At 41.0% G+C, this 21758-nt stretch overlaps 1 protein-coding gene across 1 annotated transcript; it reads right to left on the bottom strand.

The window, feature by feature from the left end:
* Positions 1-447: 447 nt before the first annotated feature.
* afg3l2 (AFG3-like AAA ATPase 2) lies at positions 448-21737 on the bottom strand. The gene is made up of 17 exons (XM_057856595.1): positions 21505-21737; positions 21141-21225; positions 21018-21074; positions 16836-16981; positions 16502-16654; positions 16341-16415; positions 14014-14138; positions 9875-10151; positions 9673-9810; positions 9454-9607; positions 3895-4002; positions 3691-3816; positions 3480-3590; positions 3297-3412; positions 1260-1460; positions 990-1184; positions 448-927 (listed from the first exon to the last, which is right to left on the bottom strand). Exons 1-17 carry the CDS (start codon positions 21589-21591, stop codon positions 688-690), a joined length of 2394 nt encoding a protein of 797 aa, XP_057712578.1. The 5' UTR covers positions 21592-21737; the 3' UTR covers positions 448-687.
* Between the last annotated feature and the right edge of the window lie 21 nt (positions 21738-21758).

Genomic DNA, 21758 nt, shown 5'->3' with positions numbered 1-21758 from the left:
GTGAGGGCAGTGTATGGTCATTGAAATGAAGTAACTTGTCAACTTCGTCGATTTTTATGAGGTTTACTTTTGTGAATGCAAACGTGTGCTAACATTACAGAACATTTAAAAAAAAACGGTTTTAACCCTTACACGGTTAAGCAGTAAATTGCTGGCGAAACCAGATGTCCAATCATGTATCTATTCATTGTTTTGCAAATTTATTTTTCACAAAAATGAACATTTGTTCATTCGCTGCCATCCTCCAGGTTCAAATGCATTGGACGTCTCACACCGTATATTTTCCAAGTACCACAGAACATTATGTTCTATTATAAAATACAGACTGAATCATTCATTTTTTTGGCACTGAATGTTTGGATTCTGATTGACGAGTTGATGTACCAACATCCATACATTGGGTTTGTTAGTGATGCGGAGCTCCTGTGTCAAATTATAACATACATGGAACTTTTTAATAATCCATTTATTTTATGGAACGTCATATTTCCAGAAGAAGAGTTTAAGCAGTAATCATAACTACGCTCAACATTGGGTTTGTTGACTTTAGCATTAGCGTGGGCTCAATAAATAAAGTCCTCTTCTTTACCAGTAGCTTCCCTGATTGCCACCATTTGCCGAAGCTTCTCAACTCTTTGGAAGTGTTCACGAATGTCCGACAGCTCCCAGATGAACTCCAGTAGAAGACTAAAAAGGCATTCCTCCAGAGATCTGACGGGCCACTTGCTCTTCCTGGGTCTCCTCCTTTTCTTTTCTCTCTCGGTTCCAGTCCTTAAGGCCCGCAGGCAGCGATGTGTCCTCGTCCTCTCCGCCCGTGCCAGCCACAATCTCCTCGTATGTCGACTTCTCTGAGAAGGGACGTTTGCCCAGTAGCTCCACCATGTCATTCTTGTCCAGAACCTCCTTCTCCAGCAGCCGCAGCGCTACCTTCAGGTTGGATGAGGACAGAGATTTAAGAAGAGCGTGTGATCATCCCGAATCGTCCTCACCTTCTCCACTTGGGCCTTCTTGTCGTTGAGAAGTTGCTGCGTTCTGAGGTAGGCGTCAGCGATGAGGGCGCGGACCTCACTGTCGATGAGACGCGCCGTAGCCTCGCTGTACGGCTTTTCCAGAACCATCTCACCCTGTCGGGGAAGATCGAAAGACACCTGGCCCACCTTGGAGTTCATTCCAAACTGCACAATCTGCAAGAACCACAAAGCCCGCGGTCACCTGGAGGTACTCCGCTAGCGCTCACGTAGGTGCTAGCGGCCTCTGACCTGCGCGTAGGCGCTCTGAGTGACCTTGCGGAGGTCGTCTTGCGCGCCGGTGGTGACCCTGCCAAAGAAAATCTCCTCGGACACGCGGCCTCCCAGCATCATACACATACGGTCCAGCAACTGTTCTGTTGTGTACAGAAACTGTTCCTTGGGAAGATACTGAGCGTAGCCCAAACCCCGCCCACGGGGAATTATGGACACCTGCAGGTCAGGAACGACACATGTCAATGCTTTCAGTGCTATTGACGATGATAGACGTCCAACCATGTGGCTCTAATAATGACAAAGCTCTTGAAATGAAAAGAACTAGTAGACATCCAAACTAGGGCTGCAGCTATCGATTATTTTAGTAGTCGATTAATCGATAAACTAGTTATTCGAATAATCGAGTAATCAGATAAGGAAGATGAAAAATTAAAATACCCGAGCTGAGCCTCAAACGTTATAAAAAAATAAGAATTTATATACAATAAAAGAACAATTGGCTAATTTACACAGCAAAAGTCTACTAGCTTAAATGCTATAAAACGCTAACTTTTTTTTCTTTCTCTTAACAAATGGTTCAGACACATATTCCCACAGAAAATGGCTAAATATACCTGTAAACTAAATTACAAATGCATTAGAAAACATTAGGCAGGAGGGCAGTGTAGCCACCCAAATCAATAAAACTCAATGCAAACACTTTAAAAATAAACCACTACAACCCCACTTTAATTAAACGAATACTCGAGGCACCAAATTTAATTTGAATCTTTTTTTCCTACTCGAATACTCGAGTTAATCGATTAATCGTTGCAGCACTAGTCCAAACCATTTGAAGTGAGATGGTGCATTCACTGCCACACTCTGACTTCAATTGGCTTGGTCTTGCACTGTGAATTGCTACGGTTGAATGCACAACAGCGACATTTTATGGTTGATATGTGAACAAACGTTTCCCAGCTATCTGCCACTACACTCATTGTATTTTTGTTTTACACTATTTCAAGACTACCCTTTTGTAACACTTGAAATTTAAACATCGTAAATAAAAAGGTTATAGCAGGGGTCGGAAACCTATGGCTCGCGAGCCAGATCTGGCCCTTTTGACGGCTGCATCTGGCTCGCAGACAAATCTTTATTAAAAAAAAAAAAAAAAAGTTTTGTTATACTCCTTTGCGCTGTTACCAGCATCCCCAAGGGGCTGCTGTCCCGTTTCAATATGACTGGCATTCCCAATTTATTGCAGAAGAGGAAATGGGCGAGCGTAAGAGGAGAGAGAGACAGATGTAAAAGAGTTGCGCGGGAGCGCTGTATTGAGTGGTTTTTGTTTGTGTTAATAAAGTCTCAGAAAAAAAGCCATCCAACACGTCTATGTGTTTCTTTACACTACGCCACCTCCCCAAAAGAAGAACCGGACGTAGGAGCGACGGCCAGTTTTTTCTCTCGCTTTGGATGAGTCAACAGACTTAAGCAACTTGTCCTAGTTCAGCGTGATTCCAAGGTTTTGACTATGAAAGGGACAACAAGTGGGGAGGATTTATTCAAGTAGTTCACGGAGTTCGCTAAAGAAAAAAAATCTATCGATGGATAAACTTGTTTCGTGAACATGAAAAGAGACGCATCCTAAGTTTCTCAACGCCTGCATGAAGCAGACTACAAAGCCATCAGCAAAACCATGCAGCACCAGAAGTTGCAATAATGGTAAGAAATACTCATCATTGATTAGCAACAGCACAACAATGTTACTGAAAAGAAGTCAGAAACGTACTGTGCTTTAAAAGTATTGAAATTACATAAAATGCACACATTACTTGTATTTTTAGTTTTAAACATTGTATGGCTCTCACTGAGTTACATTCAAAAATTGTGTTCATGGCTTTCTCAGCCAAAAAGATTATAGTAACACAAAAGACATCTTTTCAAAATTCCTATCAAAATCAACATTTCTATTGAATTATTTTTTTCAAAATTTTTTTTCAACCGCTAAGCCTTGCTTTCTAAAAGTGTCGGCGACTTGGTTGTTTTTTGAGTATTCGTAACTGTGCTGCCCACCTTTAGCAATGGGTCTGCGTGCTCCAGGAACCAGCCAGTAACGGCGTGACCGGCCTCGTGATATGCCACAGTCTTCTTCTCCTCTGGTTGGAGGACCTGTGTCTTCTTCTCCAGGCCTAAAAAAAAAAAAAAAAAAGTTTGCCAGTTTTCTTTCATATCTTTCAGAGCCATGCTGGCGCTCACCTCCGATGACCCTCTCGATGGCCTGCTCAAAGTGTTTCTGCTCGATGGAGTCGCAGAGGTGCCGTGCAGCAATGAGAGCCGCCTCATTGCAAACATTGGCGATGTCGGCACCTGTTGACCACACTTGACTGAAATTCTATTTTTGCATGGATTCACCTATCACAAAACAAATTTCTCTCGGTAATCTCCCGAGTGCACGCGCTAACCATACCTGAGAATCCAGGTGTCAGCGCCGCCATTTTTCGTGCCAAAGCGTCTTTATCTGCGTTGGGGTCCAACTTAAGAGGACGAAGGTGAACCTTAAAGATGGAAACTCGACCTTTAATGTCAGGAGGACCTAGAAAGAACCAGAATTAGAACAACATTCAACACCGTTTCACCTGGCGGTTTTCCCACCGGCTGGCTCTTTGCTCACCGATGTAAATTTGCCTGTCGAATCGTCCGGGCCTCAGCAGCGCCGGGTCCAAGATGTCTGCTCGGTTGGTTCCAGCCAGGACCACCACATTGGTCGCTGTGTTGAACCCTGACACATTTTAGAGAGGTAATTTAATTGAAGTAGTGTAAAAAAACTAATATTTACTTAAACGTATTGACTGAGCGCTCATTTAACTCAACTCACAAACATTTGAGGAGTCACTAACATAGACATCTATTCAACAGGTTAAATGATTTTCCTTTTATTAAAAAAAAAATGTAAGTCACACCACGAATGAAAAAACAAATCAAATTTCAAAATGTTTAGAACAGCTAATTTTTTAGAACAACTCTGGTTCATACAGTGGGGCAAATTAGTATTTAGTCAACCACCCATTGTGCAAGTTCTCCTACTTGAAAAGATTAGAGAGGCCTGTAATTGTCAACATGGGTTAACCTCAACCATGAGAGACAGAATGTGGGAAAACCCCCCAGAAAATCGCACTGTTTGATTTTTAAATTTATTTCCAAATTAGAGTGGAAAATAAGTATTTAGTCACCTACAAACAAGCAAGATTTCTGGCTGTCAAAGAGGTCTAACTTCTAATGAGGTCTAACGAGGTTTAACGAGGCTCCACTCGTTGCCTGTATTAATGGCACCTGTTTTAACTCATTATCGGTATAAAAGACACCTGTCCACAATCTCAGTCAGTCACACTCCAAACTCCACTATGGCCAAGACCAAAGATCTGTCGAAGGACACCAAAGACAAAATTGTAGACCAGCACCAGGCTGGGAAGACTTAATCTGCAATAGGTAAAACGCTTGGTATAAAGAAATCAACTGTGGGAGCAATTATTAGAAAATGGAAGACATAAAAGACCACTGATAATCTCCCTCGATCTGGGGCTCCATGCAAGATCTCACCCTGTGGCGTCAAAAGGGTAACAAGAACGGTGAGCAAAAATCCCAGAACCACACGGTTCACTAGGTCACCTAGTGAATGACCTACAGAGAGCTGGGACCACAGTAACAAAGGCTACTATCAGTAACACAATGTGCCGCCAGGGACTCAAATCCTGCACGGCCACACGTGTCCCCCGCTGAAGCCAGTACATGTCCAGGCCCGTCTGTAGTTCGCTAGAGAGCATATGGATGATCCAGGAGAGGACTAGGAGAATGTGTTATGGTCAGATGAAACCAAAATAGAACTTTCTGATAGAAAGACAGGTTCTCGTGTTTGGAGGAGAAAGAAGACTGGATTGCATTCGAAGAACACCATACCCACTGTGAATCATGGGGGTGGAACCATCATGCTTTGGGGCTGTTTTTCTGCAAAGGGACCAGGACGACTGATCTGTGTAAAGGAAGGAATGAATGGGGCCATATATCGACAGATTTTGAGTGAAAATCTCCTTCCATCAGCATGGGCATTGAAGATGAGACGTGGCTGGGTCTTTCAGCATGACAATGATCTCAAACACACAGCCAGGGCAACAAAGGAGTGGCTTCTTAAGAAGCACTTCAAGGTCCTGGAGTGGTCTAGCCAGTTTCCAGATCTCAACCCCATAGAAAATCTGTGGAGGGAGTTGAACGTCCGTGTTGCCCAACGACAGCCCCAAAACATCACTGCTCTAGAGGAAATCTGCATGGAGGAATGGGCCAAAATACCAGCAACAGTGTGTGAAAAGCTTGTGAAGAGTTACAGAAAACGTTTGGCCTCCGTTATTGCCAACAAAGGGTATATAACAAAGTACTGAGATGAACGTTTGGTAATGATCAAATACTTATTTTCCACCATGATTTGCAAAAAAATTCTTTAAAAATCAAACAATGTGATTTTGTTTTGTTTTTTTCCCCACATTCTGTCTCTCGCAGTTGAGGTTTACCCATGTTGACAATTACAGGCCTCTCTAATATTTTCAAGTGGGAGAACTTGCACAATTAGTGGTGGACTAATACTTATTTGCTCCACTGTATGTGTTTAGCCTGACACATACTGGACTGTCTCAGGAAATTAGAATACACAATATTCTAATTTTTTGAGACAGTCCTGTGTATATATACAGGACTGTCTCAGGAAATTAGAATACACAATATTCTAATTTCCTGAGACAGTCAGGAAATTAGAATATTGTGTATTCTAATTTCCTGAGACAGTCAGGAAATTAGAATATTGTGTATTCTAATTTCCTGAGACAGTCCTGTATATATACACAGGACTGTCTCAAAAAATTAGAATATTGTGTATTCTAATTTTCTGAGACAGTCCAGTAGACTTAACTATCAGTTGACGGGACACAGGGCTCGGGGCCGATTCGTAGGGGGCCTATTTTAAAAAACTTAAAATTCAAATATTTTCAAAACCAAAGCAGGCACCTCCATTAGGCATATATAAGTCTCCATGAGCAGCGGCATCAAAAAATTCAAGATTGTTCCATAATAAAATCCTGATTATTTTTTATAGAAGCATAACAAAATTTAAAATGGCAATAAAATTCTCAGATTTTATGCTAAATGCACACAAAAAAAAAACAAAAACAAAAAATGCAGCGATAATCACCTATATTTTCAGGATCAATAGCAATATGTATGATGTCCTATAAGTTTTTGCCAGAAATAGCAACTTTTTTTTTTTTAATCCAACATGGTGGCCGTCACAAAACAAAGAGCTTTTTAAGTTGAAAATTCTTGTAAATAAATGGTTAAATCGCGCAATTTCCATAGATATGAACTTAAAACTGTCTCGATTCTTGGTTAAAAGCAAAAAACTGGCAGTTCTAATTCATTTTACGTATATATATTATTATTTCAATTATATATATAGTAATATTTCAAGCTAAAGTTACGGTATTTTGTAATCCAACATGCAGGACGTCACCAAACAAAGAGCTTTTAAAGTTGAACATTCTTGTAAATAAATGCTTGAATGAAATCGCACAATTTCTATAGATATGAACTTAAAAAAGTCAGATTCTTGGTTAAAAGCAAAAAACAGGCAGTTTTCATTCATTTTACCCAAATATTTCGAGCCAAAGTTACGGTATTGTGTAAGCCAACATGGCGGCCATCACGAAACAAAGCTTAAGTTGAAAATTATTGTAAATAAATGCTTAACCCTTTAAGGTCTGGGCCTATTTTGTCTGATTTTGCATGCCTTTGAAGTTGCCTTTATATTTCAAAGAAAGAATTGTTTACGATGGCCTGGTTTGGTCCCTTTTTTTGTGACACCTTGAACTTCATCTCCAAACTGTTGTTTCATTCACTGACCAATTATAAATCATCATTTTGGGCCCAAAAAGACCAAAAATTCCAAAATCGTTTTGTCAAATTTTTTAATATTGATGTCCAATTGACAACCAAACATGCGTAACGAACCGTTTTGAAACTTTGTAATATTTATTCAACATGTTAGGATGAACATTCAACCAAAAAAATTTAGAATAAATAGTCTTATATTTGACAATTCAACATAAACAACAGGTATAGCCAAAGGCGTTTTTTGCCTTTATACATGCTCTAGTCAAAACAGGTTATATACAGCAGACCGAACAGTGAAAAAATATATACCATCTAACACAAAAAGTGTTTAGAGGCCATCTCTTTATGAGTTTAGGTATTGCGGCCCATCACCTGATGAAAACTATGTACACACAATCAAGCTTCTTGAACACACATTTATATAGACAAATTGAGAAGACTGATTGTGGGGAAAAAAATATATATACAACATTGGGAAAAAAAGTATTTTCAAAAATATTTACAATAAACAAGTTAAATTTTTTTCAGGTATGCCACTCCGAAAAGCAGTTTCGTCCTGGAATTCGACACAGGGCGACATCACACAGCCCACACTTCCATGGGGTGTCGGTCCTCTTTCCACCCTTCCATTTTCATTTCACTTTACTTTCATTGTCACTATAAATGTACATGAAAAAAAGTCAGTATTTATGAAAATAATAAAGTATAAAATAAAAATATATACAGCAATAAATAATAATGGAAATCTATATGTATGACAATAGAAAGAATACCATAGCTGAATATGTGCTAAATCCCTAATCTTCATATAGAAAGAAGATCATCACAATTATAAATTCCTGCCTTGGATACACACAGTGCACGTACGACTTTGATCTGATATGCACATTTTATTATTATATACACAAACACACACTTATATTGCATCAAAATTAACTTTGTCTTGCAATATCAAAAGAAACTTTCAAAAGAAACTTTTTCAGCATCAAAAAAAAAAAAAAAGTGAGTTTGCTTACCTCTGCTCGTCGATGGCGTCACCCACGTGTTCAAATCCGTCACTATCTTCACTCGAGGACTCTTCCGAAGAAGACGATGATGACGAATTTGGACCATCCTCTTCCTCAAGTTGATCAAAAAGCACAATTGCCTGCGCTAAATTTAGTTTTCCGTTCATTCTCAAAGTCACACAAAGTCGCTGCTCGAGCCACACGGCCGTCGCTCGCCACCTCGCTGCTTCAGAACACTCCTCCCTCTCGTTCGGTGGAACCTCGCACGGCAGTTATATTTATTTAAAAAACGCATTTTGTGCTTCCACTGTGACTTCGAAAGGGTTCGTTTGATTTGTGTTTTTTTCATGGAGCTTCCGTTTTGAAAAAGGACAAGAAATGATGGAAATATAGACATAAACAAATGATCCATGCAGCGTTTTAATGTTTTTTTGAGAGGACAATAAAACTATAAAACTTAAATGACAATATCTCACGTTTTAGTTGGTCGATTGACTTCAAATAATAACGAGAGTAAACCGCAACTTCCGCACTTTAAAACGAGACCAACCAACGGCATGTGGGTGACGTAATTAAAACGTGAGGGCGCTTCAAAGACGACGTGCGCTGAGGACGCGCCGGCGCGTCCTTCGACTCTCAAGGGTTAAATCGCGAAATTTCTATATATATGTTTCAGAAAAAAACAGTCCAGATTCTTGGTTAAAAGCAAAAAAACGGTCAGTTATCGTTCATTTTACTTAAATATTTCAAGCCAAAGTTACACTATATTTTATCCATTGATTTTTTTTTTTCACAACGTTTCAAAGTGTTCATGGTGCTATTTAATAATTACCTTGAATCCTCGACCAAATCACTCTTTAGACACTCCTGCCTGCTTGTATGCCGTAAAACCTTCGTCCTGTTTCCGCCTAAACCCGGCATTAGAATGCAGCGTGTTTGAGTTTATCACAGTGAAAGCCAACTCCACGTTCTGCCTGGGTCAGCCCCCTACCAGAAAAAGTGGCATAATTTCTGTGGGAGCTGTCTTGTCAACTGATGGTGGAATCTATGCCTGACAGCATAATTGCCTCAGTCATATTTTTGCCAAACTGAAATTTATAAATAATTTCACTCTCCTACCGCACCTGCATCATCCTGCCTTACTTTTTCTAAGCCAATCAGAACTGTTCAGAAACATTCTCTGCCTTCGTCATAAAAATATCATCAAAATCCCAATTTTTCCGAATTAGGCAATATGCTATTATGCTAACGATTTGTTAGGTGTTAGGTAACCGCATGGGCAGGCGTCTGACCGTCCATCTCAACGAGGAGCTGGTTCAAGGTGTTCTCCTGTTCGCTCTGACCCCCAAAATTTCCTCGTCCCCGCTTGCGTCCCACCGCGTCAATCTCGTCGATGAAGAGGATGCAGGGCGCATTCTTTCTGGCCATGACGAAGAGATCTCTGACCTGCGAAGGAAGCCGCGTGAAGATCCAGAAGGGAAGAAGAAGGATAGGCAGGAATCGGCGCTCACCCGGGCCGGGCCCACACCCACGAACATCTCCAGAAACTCTGACCCGTTAACGGTGATAAACGGGACGTTGGCCTCGCCGGCTGTAGCCTTGGCCAAAAGTGTCTTCCCCGTGCCTGGCGGCCCGGTTAGGATGGCGCCCTGCCGACGACGTGCACGTTGGTCAGACCATGCGGTCTACAACTCGCTGCCCGCACCAACTGACCTTGGGAATTTTGGCGCCCAGGTCCTGGTACTGCCGAGGGTTCTTGAGAAAATTGACAAACTCCATGATCTCCAACTTGGCCTCCTCGCAGCCCGCTACGTCTTTGAACTTGACATCGATTTCGTCCTTGAGGATCTTAGCTGTGGTCTCGCTGACGCTGAACAAGCCACCCATGCCCCCGCGTCCGGGCCGACCTGCTCCTGCCGGGCCTCGTCGCAGCATGAAAAGTAGGAAGCCAATGATGAGGGCGGTGGGCAGCATGCTAAGGAGGAAGCTCCTGAGGCCGAAAGAGATGTGGCGTCAAACAAGGCCCGCCGCAAATCCAAATCGCAAATTACACTCACTCAAGTAGAAAACCTCAGTATCAGGATTAGCGAAGAGACAGCATAGAATAGGATGCCAACTTACTCACACTCATCACATGGCTGATTTTTGTCCACTCCACCCCTCCCAATCACTTATCACTCAGACCTCCCCCCCATCTTTCCTTGGTTATTAGGCCCCCCACATGGTGTCAACCGGAAGTACAACTAGCTAAAGATAGCACAAACATATTCAGAGTTAGTTAGAGTAAACGTTTAATGTATTTCTTGTTGTTTTTGCTCAGGCATGAAAATGGGTCAGGGGTTAAAAAGGTTAGATGGGTGTTCCGGTAGGGCTGTCCCAAACGAGTAATTTTCTCCTGATTAGTCAGCTGACTATTTTTACGATTAGTGGACTAATACTAACTTAGCGATGAATTTTTGTTGACGCTTATTACTTTACAAAAACATTTTGTAATACTTAAATTCTTTATTAAAGTACAAATAAACATGTAAATAACAATAATTAATCACACAAACAATGAGGTCAAATGTTGATAGCATTTACTACTGCAAAAGAATGGAATGTAAACAGATTCAGAACAATGACTTCCCCTTTCCAACATTATTCAAAACAATTCTTCATAAAATATCAAGCATTATTATTATAGTGTACTACTACACATAATAGTATTATAATAATGAAAATATTCATTGCCAATCATATTTTTCAAAAAGGGTGTCATTTTAAAGCTATTTTTAATGTAGAATTTGAATTATGTAATATTACAGTATTGATATATTATAGTATTATTTCTGAAGTACGTGGGATTAACTCCAGAAATCGTTACTTATATGAACGTGACGTGCTTTTATTTTGAAATGTACATCGGAAGTACGTTCGCTACACCGCTAACATCTTCATCCGCAAAAAAAGCACTTTTCGTACTTGCTTGTGGTGTCACTTATAGATTAAAAAAAATTTTTTTTAATTTTGCAAATGCTGTTAACCAGCAATTTTTAATGTTTGAAGCGTCACCTTTTAACCGCAAGATTGCGTTTTGGAGAAGACTGCCAATGTTTAATAGCAGGCTAAAGTAGGTTGTCCAGTGTTTAATATACATGTGTTTTAAGCCTGAACGATATATCGTTTAAACATCGCCATCGCGATGTGCGTGTGCGCAATAGTCCCATCGCAAGCACGTGCGATAGTTTTTCTTTTTTTTTTTGATCCACATACGCCTCACTTTCTGGTCTGCGCACAGCCTCCTACCCTCCCTCTCCCAGCCTTTTGATCCTTTCAGTTACTGCGGCACAACGATGGCTTTGATCTGGCCAAAGAAGCAGACTTCGCACGGGCATCTGTCAATCATCGTTTAACTTGTTAAACAGTTGCAAGGAATCCGCGCCGGAGTGAATGTGTGTACTGTGGGGACGTTGGAGACATTTAAATGCCAGAAGTTATCATGAGGAGTTTGAAATTTCTACATGACACTTCAACGGTCACAGCTAAAGAAGATCAACAGAAGCATTTAATAAAGCCAAGCATTTATCTGCTACAGTACTTTATTCTTGTTCAAAAATGATTTGGTTGGACAGTTATTTTTAAAACTTATCATAATTATGACATTTTAAGTGCTTAAAAACCATTTATTTATTTAAATTTTTTTAATATCTTTGGGGGGAAAAGTGAAAAAAAAACATGTCTTATATGTATCTCTTTCCAATGCTAAATCTGAATAAATACATTGGGCACAAAAAACACACACAAAAAAAAAAAAAAAATGGGGGTGCGCTACTTCTTGGTTTTTCACTTATCGCGGCGGGTTCTGGTCCCCATTAACTGCGAAAAACAAGGGATGACTCTACACTGTGGTGATGGTGAGTCATCTAAAGTCTTTCCAAACAGCTATTTAAGTCATCTTGTGAAAATTTCTTGAAAAAAAAATATATACATTTTTTTTAATATCGCAATATAATATCGCAATATATCGCAAACCCCAAAAAAATCGCAGCAATAGTTTTTTCCAATATCGTTCAGGCCTAATGTGTTTCCTTATTCTGTATGTCTGAACTGTAATTCTACGGCGTGTTGATTACCAATAAATATCTGTGAAATGAACCGGAGTCTTATATGTCGTTTATACGCACGCACAAATGTATGCACGCACGCAGTGATATAGACCCTACCCACGTGACGTCACTGCTCCGCTCTCCTGAATGGTACCGCCCACTTGTCCGTCAAAACATAGTGTTAACCTGTTACGGCTACGTACATTTCTCCTATTTACGGCGTGTTTTTCTGCTCCTTAACATTAATAATCAAAATGGTGAAGGCGTGTGTGGCTGTTGGTTGCACTAACAGAGAAGATGGAAGGAGAGACTTGAAGTTTTACCGTATTCCGAGGGATCCAAAGAGGAGAGCGAAATGGACGGCTGCAATTCGACGTGAAAACTGGGCACCAAAAAATCACCACAGACTATGTAGTAGTCATTTTATATCCGGTAAGATGCATTTAAGATATACTTAGGGGGTTTTGGGCTGACAAATAACCACAATTAAGATCATTGCGAGGCTAATCGCCGACAACATACGACGTAGTACGACATAGTTTCAAATTCAAGATGTTTGTGACTTCCCTTTCTTCCACCATCGTTATTTCTTGAATAATATTTAGCTGGTACCAAGTGAAAGAAACTGGCCTCGTCTACGGGGCTGACAAATAACCAAAATTAAGATCATTGCTAGGCTAATCGCCGACAACATACACGTATGTATGTCGTGAGAGTGCTATCGCTAAACCATATAAACATTAAAAGCCCTAGCTCCATTGACAAATGACATGAAATACTTTAGACTTGACAGTGGATGTTAGCAAGAACAAAAGATTTTGAACTGAAAATTTCGTAACTCACCTTCCGAGCACAAGATTCCTGCCGAATTTTCGTGTACGAGGACCTGTTTCACCCAACCAGCAACGTAGCATTTATAAGCCTCCAAGCTCTTAAAGTTTTTCAAACTTTGGTGAGAATAGGCTGATTTTGTGTGGACAAGATAGTTGTAAATATCAGGGTCAGGCAGAGACGGCGAAGGCAGCCGGTCAAAAATCATCGATTTAGGCATCAAATATGGATCTGGCGACTGTATAGAACGAAGCTTTTCCACATAACGCCTTTTATGCAACACATCCAGTGAGTTTACGGCATCAGAAAGCACCAGGTCTTCCATGAAATGCATTTTAAATTCCTCGATCAATTGAAACCAATGCTAATACAGAGACAAAATGACGGACAAGTGGGCGGAACCATACAGCGAGCACGTGGTTTTATGACGTCGGTGGGTAGGCTCTATAACGCAGGCGTGAAAATTATCGCCCTTATTTTTATTTACCTTGCGACAAATGGACTCATTGCATATCGCGACAGGCTTAGCAACTTCAATAAAACATGTCGTTAGATGGAATTACGCCCCCTCGCCCCTTAAAAATTTTCTATTCGGATCTACACAATTCACGTAGGTCACCCTTTTTTACTTCAAAACGGCAAATTTCGCCGAAAGGTGAGTGATTTTCATGCCTGTTTGCTTCTTCTGTCTCTCTCTCACTCCTTCCTTCTGTTCCCCTTATAACCCCTTCCTGTTCGCTGCTTACTCCTCATAAACGAGGGACGTCGAATGAACACAACGGATGTATGTCATACTCCCATGTGATACATTAAAACTGTTCAGATCAATCGGACACTCAGATCTCTATTCTCTGTGTCAAGCAGCTGAACAGGACAGCTTTATTAAATAGAAAAAAAAAAGGCCCGATGCTGTCAGGCGGCTCGGTTGCTCACCCATCACTCTCAGTAGCGTAGACAACAGGCACGCGGCTCTCGCCCTCGATGCCGAGCTCGTATTGGGCACTCTCCAGGTTCCTCTCAAATGTGTCCACACTGCCAATGTTGAACCACACGTACTGCTGCAGGAGCAAAAAAAGATTGGCAACATATGATTAAAAAAAAAATCCTATTTTGATATGGGCCATTTTATATCGCGGTATGCCATGCAGGGATTCCCCTATATTCAACAGATTGTGGCGCACCGCCACACTAAAATGAAAGCCGCCACGCCTGGCAAATGAGATGTATTTTATTTATTTATTTAAATAAAAAAAAATTTTTTTTTAAGGCCGCTTCAAACTAGCGGCAGCCGAGTGGGAGGAGTTCAGCGGACACCTATTCATTGTGTATTGTAGCCTAATGTTCGTAACTATGCAGGCCCCCCCTTAAGAGACGCAAGGGGAACGAGTAGGAAGAATGGGAGAACGAGCGAGATAGCGAGAGATAGCGGTCGCATGTTGTAGCAGCCCGCTGTTATTTTGTTATTGTTTTTCTTTATTATTGTTACCACAATAAAGTGGGTAAGCAAATACAGACTTCTCTCCTTCTTGCCCATATCCGGGGCATTACAATAATTTGGATCGGACTTTTCGGCGAGAGTGAGCGGTGGACGGCCGTCTAGGACGGAAAGCAAACTTTGACTAACTTGCGCTGAGAGACTGCGGAGAGGCGGGGCCCAAAATAAAGCCTTGCTCTATTTTCAGAGCGTTGGTCACAGTAAACGATTTATCAGTTCAAGCAGAGTAAAATGATACATATTCACGGTACAAGAACGTCGTTTCTGTGTCCATCGATTGGTAAGAAAAGGCTGTTTGTACGAGTGACGTGTGGGCGCTCCCGTCAGGGGGGACATTTCACGTGGAATGGCTATTTTTCGGCACAACACCGGCGCGTCAACTTCAGACAATTACGGCTGACGAAACTTTGATAAATGCGCCCCCCCCCACCCAAATTTCGCGAGCTCTGGGACACTCGAAAAATGACTCTCATACCTCTCCTTGCTAAGTTAATGGTACCTCGACGTGCCTTTGTGTGGAAATTTAGTTTACGAACAACGGGGGAAAAACTATTCACCTTCTCACCGAATCAAGTAAAACTCTTTACACGGCTATTAGAATTCCCCCAGTGCTCTAAATGGGTCAGTTGACAGAAGGACTGTTATTGTTGTGGTAATGTAGTACTTATGAGGGTCAAATAAAAGGAAAAAGGAGGACTACGACGGTGGTCTGCAACCCGCGGCTCTCGGGCCGCATGCGGCTCTTTAGCGATGCTTCGGAGCTTTTTTTTTTTTTTTTTAAATGGAAAAAGATGGGGGAGGGAAATATATTTTTTTGTTTTAATAGGATTTCTAGGAGGACAAACATGACACAAACATTCTTTCAATTCATTAATATTGTAATGAAGTTAAACTTGTGGTGGCATAGTACAACAGAGTAGTCACGTGGTGCGTCATTCTCTATAGGATCCACTGCAGGGATAACAAACATTTAATCATGAAGGCTAATTACGTATTTCTATAGTAGGCTAATATAGCTAGTATCGATAATTATAAGGCTTGTAAAAGGCTTTTAATTTTTTGTGGCTCCAGACATACTGTATCAGTTTTTTTTGTGTTTTTTTGGGGGTCAAATATGGCTCTTTCAACAGTTTGGGTTGCCAACCCTGAGTCACTACGAGATGTAAGTCGTACTATTGCCACGAGAAAAAAAGTCGCATTAGTACATCGGGTAACGTAGCTGTAATCAGCTACGCATTTTACATACATGTACTGTAGCTGAGAGGTACAACATTAGCCTGGCTAATGAAATATTTCAAATATATCTTTGTTATGGTTCTTCTTGGGGGAAAAAATGAAGGAAAAAAAATTCGCTGTGGCACGACATGGTGAGGCTGTCCGACTCCGATGCAGCCCACCACCACAGCTTCAAAAAATCCTACGGGAAACACTGCCATGATATAATACATGTTTTAACTATTTGGTTTTTCATAAGGCCAATTGGTGTTACTGCTATGGCATATGGAATTTCAAAATGTCATATAATAGAATTTGAATATCGTTTTGGTGATATTTAGCTTTATATCTTCCAACACTATTTTGAATGATCGTGATTCTGTGGCATGGATGGTGCTAGATGTTCAATCCGATTGGCCTGGGAGCCAATGAATTAATTCATCAAATTGCATAAAAGCCAATGCTCCATTGACTTTAATTTTATGTGTATCAAAAGGGCCGACAAACAAAGACGTCTGTCTCCACTGTCCAGCTTTAGATATCAACTCACCCCGTCAACCGGCGTCTTCCCGGGCGAGAAGATGACTTTGACATACCGCTTGTTAACAACCTCCAACCTATCTACCTACAGAAGGAAGAGCAGGAGACACACGAGGTCATCACAATTCACTATCACCATCATCATCATCATCAATGGCGCTATACACTCACTGCTCCTTTGGATAGGAAGTTGTTGACAAAATCCTTCCAGGTGACCTCTCGACCTCCATCTCTGAACAGAAAGTAATAAGTGACGGCGCTCCAGAAGGCCACACTGCTCAGGAAGAACATCCGGAAGTCCTTCTCATCCCATGGAATGTCTCCCTGCAAACATGGACAGCCATTATGATGGAATCTTTGGAAAAAAATTTCATTAATCATGGATTGATAATATCAATCATTCCGTTTGGTTAAAATAAGGACATTTATTCTAATTATTTAAAAAATATATGACAAAAACTATCAGCCATAGTGATGAAGAAAATGCAAGCAAGAGCGCACTAACCTTCTGTAGACGGCTGTACCAGTTCGACTCCTTCCGTCCTCCTCTTTTTCCGCCTCCCCCTCCGCTTCCCGTGCCTCCTCCCCCTCCAGCACCGCCTCCCCCGCTGGACGGCCCCGCCTCTCTCGGAGCATCGTCAAGTTTGCCATCTATCAGATAAACAAAATGAAGACTCATTTAAACCAACAAGTGAGTTTTATTAACGTTAGCATCCCAGCAGATTACTGTCAGATTTCAGTCCCGCTCAAGAAAAATGATGCGTTCTATGTTTTCTTCAGCATGTCTGCTGGCTGTTTAAATGTAGTTTCAATTCATGTAAATAACTTTGCTCACCAGTGTTGAATTCATTCGCTGCCCTTAACGGCAATGGACGTCCAATCCATTTTAACAGGGAGAGGCTGGCAGCGAATAATCACTACCAGCCTCTCCAAGTTAAAATGGATAGGACGTCCGTCGCAGTCAATGGCAGCTAATGAGTTAAGTGTTCCAGGGTTTGCCCCAGTGCTTTATAAGCCTAGCGGGCCACTATGCTTTTCTTGCCTCCCACCAAGCTAAAACAGTGCTACAAAAGCTAGTAAAAAAGTATACATTGGTTAACCTCGTCTGGTGATACAATTTAAAGTACAATGGCGAGATCTTATGGTTGCTATGTAACAATCAGCCCCTGATATCCGCCATTGCATTAGTGTTTGTTTGATAAAATTGTATTTCAAGAGTGTGCCTTTTTCTAAAACTCTACATTTAAGTGTTGTTAATAAATGGCTTACAATGACACACCAGTCATAATTTCAAAACTCATGTCTACTTAAAATTCATTTCTGCTTCTTTACCACCAGGTTTTGCAAATTTTCTGCAGAAAACCTTTGTTCTATAACAGGGGTCGGGAACCAATGGATCACGAGCCAGACCTGGCTGGCTCCGATTTGGTGGTGTGCAGTAACGAGCAGGCGTCAGGGTATGTTAACTTTTTTTAATGCTCCGACAACACTCGCGCAATTCGCACTAGATATTATGAAATAGCAACCTAGATGTGCTATGTTAGATCCCCCCATGTCCCATGCTGCGTGAGCCCAGGGTGATCACGGGACACGTAGTCCGTATACCACAACCGGCAACCAGAAAGCCGGTTTGCAGTAATTTTAGTGGGAAAGTGGCCAACATACACGTCGTTGTGTCTATCTATATACCGTATTGGCCCGAATATAAGCATTGAAATAAGACTGAAAAAGAGGGGGTCGTCTTATTTTCGCGGTCTAAACATTATACCCATTCACGACGCTAGATGGCGCCAGATATCATTGAAGCGATGTTCTGTCATGATAGATCTCAGCTACTCTCAAGTTTTACCAGTTTGCATGATTTTATTGCAATGTTTTTCCTAATTCAGATTTGTTACTACAGTTACAGTTAGACTTCACTTTGATTCTTAATGCAGTTATTGCAATTTTGTTGTTTTATCACAATAGGTGTTATACTTATATAGCGCTTTTCCACCTTTCAAGGTGCTCAAAGCGCTTTACACTATCTCGCCATCTACCTACTGGTGATGCAGCCCCAGGAGCAACGTGGGGTTCAGTGTCTTGCTCAAGGACATTTAGACGAGTTCATCGGCGGAGAATTGAACCCAGAAGCTCTGAGTTGGGGGACAACTACTCTACCACTGAGCCACGCCCCCCATAGATGGGTAGATTGATTTATTTGCATTTCAAAAACCAGAAGCCATTCATTTACGAATGTGATTGCACTTTTGTTTACATATTTAAATGTTCAGATATTAAGATTTGAATGAGGCAAAATAACATGCTTTTTCTCTCAAATATATTGTTATAATCATTTGTTTTGGATGTACTGTAATTATTTTCTGTATAAAAATTAATTTGGTGTTCAAAATGTCTTTTTTCAAACTTGAGTCTTGAAAAAGAGGGGTCGTCTTATAATCAGGGTGGTGCTCTGTGCGTGGTGAGGGGAAAACAGAATTCGTGGCGTTTCATGAACATGAAAAGAGACGCATCCTAAGTTTCTCAACGCCTGCATGAAGCTTAAAGTGCATGTGCACGAAAAAGCATGTATACACGCGGTATTTTATGCTCCTGAATGATATGGACCGACTGGATGTGTGTGGAAGCGATCGCTATATTTATTTAGTATTTTGAATCCGGCGCCATGAAAATGAGTGACTTCCGGCTTCGATCTTGCATTGAGGAGGAGGGCGCTATGGCGTGTACAGGTGAAGGCGTCCTCTTCACTAAACAGCCGTACTGTTGTGTATGAGGACTAAGGATTCAGCTGATTTTGCGGATTAATACGTTTATTTTTCGCATCACGCCAGCCAAACGGCTGCAGAAAAATTTTGCTTTATGAGGGAGAGGCGTGTGAGCCTTTTTGGAGTTTTAAAAGGTTCCCATTCACCGTGATTATTGGCCAAAACAAGCTCTACTACTGTGGGACCATTGGACTTAGGAGGAAGTGAGTAAACATCTTGTTTTGTATTATGTCAGATACGAATACAGCGATTACAAAGTAAACACTACAAACTTTCTTTAAATAAAGGACTACTTACGTTTGATCATTGATAGGCATATAAAAAGCTCTCATGCACATTAGCTGCATGTTAGCTGCACAACAACTGCAGCCGCCCTCCTCCGGGGAACGAACTGTAAATTGCTCTCCGCCGGGCGGTTTGCCGATCCGCAAAGACAATCGACAACCCAGTTGTCATGACAAATAATCCGGGCTAGTTATGTGTGATTTTCCGCTTCAAAGACTTTGAAACATCACTTGGTTCGGGTTAGCATGTTGGCTAGCTGTCACGCCACTTGGTTTGTTTACATTCTCCTAAGCCGGGGAAGGGAAATGACATATGTCCGATTTAGGTGTCATAAAATATTGTTTGGAAGGTGCGACAGTAAAGGTGAAGTCGACAGTTTTGACCATTATGGAGTAATTTTGCCATGTCATCCTGAGTAAGTGCATTTTTATTATCTTATACTCCATTTAGCACAAGACTGTTATTTGTCATGACCATGCCATTTATTTAGCAATTGGGGAAAATACTTGGATAAAAAGAATAACCTGTAAAAATATTGAAGTAAAGAGACAGAAACAATGACATTTTGCAGCTCTCTTCGTCGCGTTTTCCTCATTGTGAAGAGTTCCCCCTCGACGGGCTAACTGGTCCTTCTCAAGACATTTATTTAGCTATAGGGGATAAATACTTGGATGAAAAGAACATCCTGTAAAAATATCGGAGACTGAAACAATGACATTTTGCGGCTCTCTTCGTCGCGTTTTGCTCGTTCTGAATAATTCCCCCTCAAAGGGCTGAATAGTAAAACCGATGAGCCCAGTCTCACGCTGATGTCATCCACCTGTTGGGGACGCTAGAGCCCTATAATGGTAGGCGTGGCTAACCGGCAGATTAAAAGACTAATTTGTCGTCATCTGCGCTTTGCTTAATTGTTGCATATAGTTGAATCGTCTCAAAATATGATTCAAATTCACATAATAATGCTATTTAAGACTTTTTTTTCTCCTGTCGTATGCTCTTTAACCCCACCAAGTATCAACCAGACTACAAAGCCATCAGCAAAACCATGCCGCACCAGAAGTCACATTAATGGTAAGAAATACTCATCATTGATTTGCAACAGCATAACAATGTTATTAAAAAAAATTCAGACTTATTGTACTTTAAAAGTGTTGAAATTACATAAAATGCGCACATTACTTATATTTTTAGTTTTAAACATATTGTGTGGCTCTCACTGAATTACATTTAAAAATATGTGGTGTTCATAGCTTTCTCTCCCAAAAAGGTTATAGTAACACATGAGATATCTTTTCAAAATTCCTATCAACTTAAAATTTTTATTGAATTATTTTTTTCAAATGTTTTTTTTCTACCACTAAGCCTTGCTTTCTTGTTTTTTGAGTATTCGTAACTGTGCTGCCCACCTTTAGCAACTAAGAGACTAACCCAAACCCTTGTACTTTAAAAGAGTATAAATTACATAAAATGCACACATTACTTGTATTTTTAGTTTTAAACCTATTGTATGGCTCTCATGGAATTACATTTTAAAAAATGTGTTGTTCATGGCTCTCTCAGCCAAAAAGGTTCCCAACCCCTGTATTATAAAGTTGAGTTGCGTGTTGAAAAGTGAAATTCAGCGTGTCAAATGTCACCTTTGTCTTGAGTTTCCCTGGAATTCTTCTGACTGTCAGGAAAATACTTCTCAAATCCTAGAGAGACAAAAAAAAAAACGTGTCAAACTTGTTTCTGAGAAGGAGGATAACGTGAAGAAGAACCTTTGGGCGGTTTGGAGGTCAAACTCCTGCAGGCCACTAGAAGCTCGCTCAACAGACCCTGCCCACTCGCCAGCCGTTTTGTCACCTGCCCAACAATCAAAGACATTGCAGATTCCTTTCCAGTTTGCTCAACGTATGTTGCTGGAGTGATCATTCAGTTGGTTCAAAAGGTATACAAAGATTGAAACACCATCAATACAATGTTACGTGAAGACATCAACTGTTTAATAAAATGAACTACAACACAGTCCAACGTTATGTGTATATTTGGCTAAGATGGCAGCGCTATTGCGCATGCCCAAGGCAGGTGTGTATTGACAAACTCGTCTGCTAGGTTAGCCGTTAGCTTAAGAGACATACGTACCAGCCTACTGGCGGCGGGCGAACGAGCCACGAGAAGTCGCAACATGTTACTGCAGCCCGCCGACAGGCGAAAATAACGGTGGGCCATGGTTTCACGGGACGAGAAAGCCACGACAGGTCTTAAAACGCACTTAACTTGTCAAGTTCAAAATCACTATTCCGTAATCGCCCCTCGCCGCCATGTTTACTGCGCATGTTCTCTTCTTCGTGGGAGTGTTGTGGTATAGCAGCATGCAGCGCCCCCAGTCTACAACC

Source organism: Corythoichthys intestinalis, chromosome 14 (genome assembly GCF_030265065.1).
Source record: "Corythoichthys intestinalis isolate RoL2023-P3 chromosome 14, ASM3026506v1, whole genome shotgun sequence".
NCBI lineage: Eukaryota > Metazoa > Chordata > Actinopteri > Syngnathiformes > Syngnathidae > Corythoichthys > Corythoichthys intestinalis.
The sequence above is the reverse complement of the archived record's forward strand: the minus strand, read 5'-3'. Positions and strand labels throughout refer to the sequence as shown.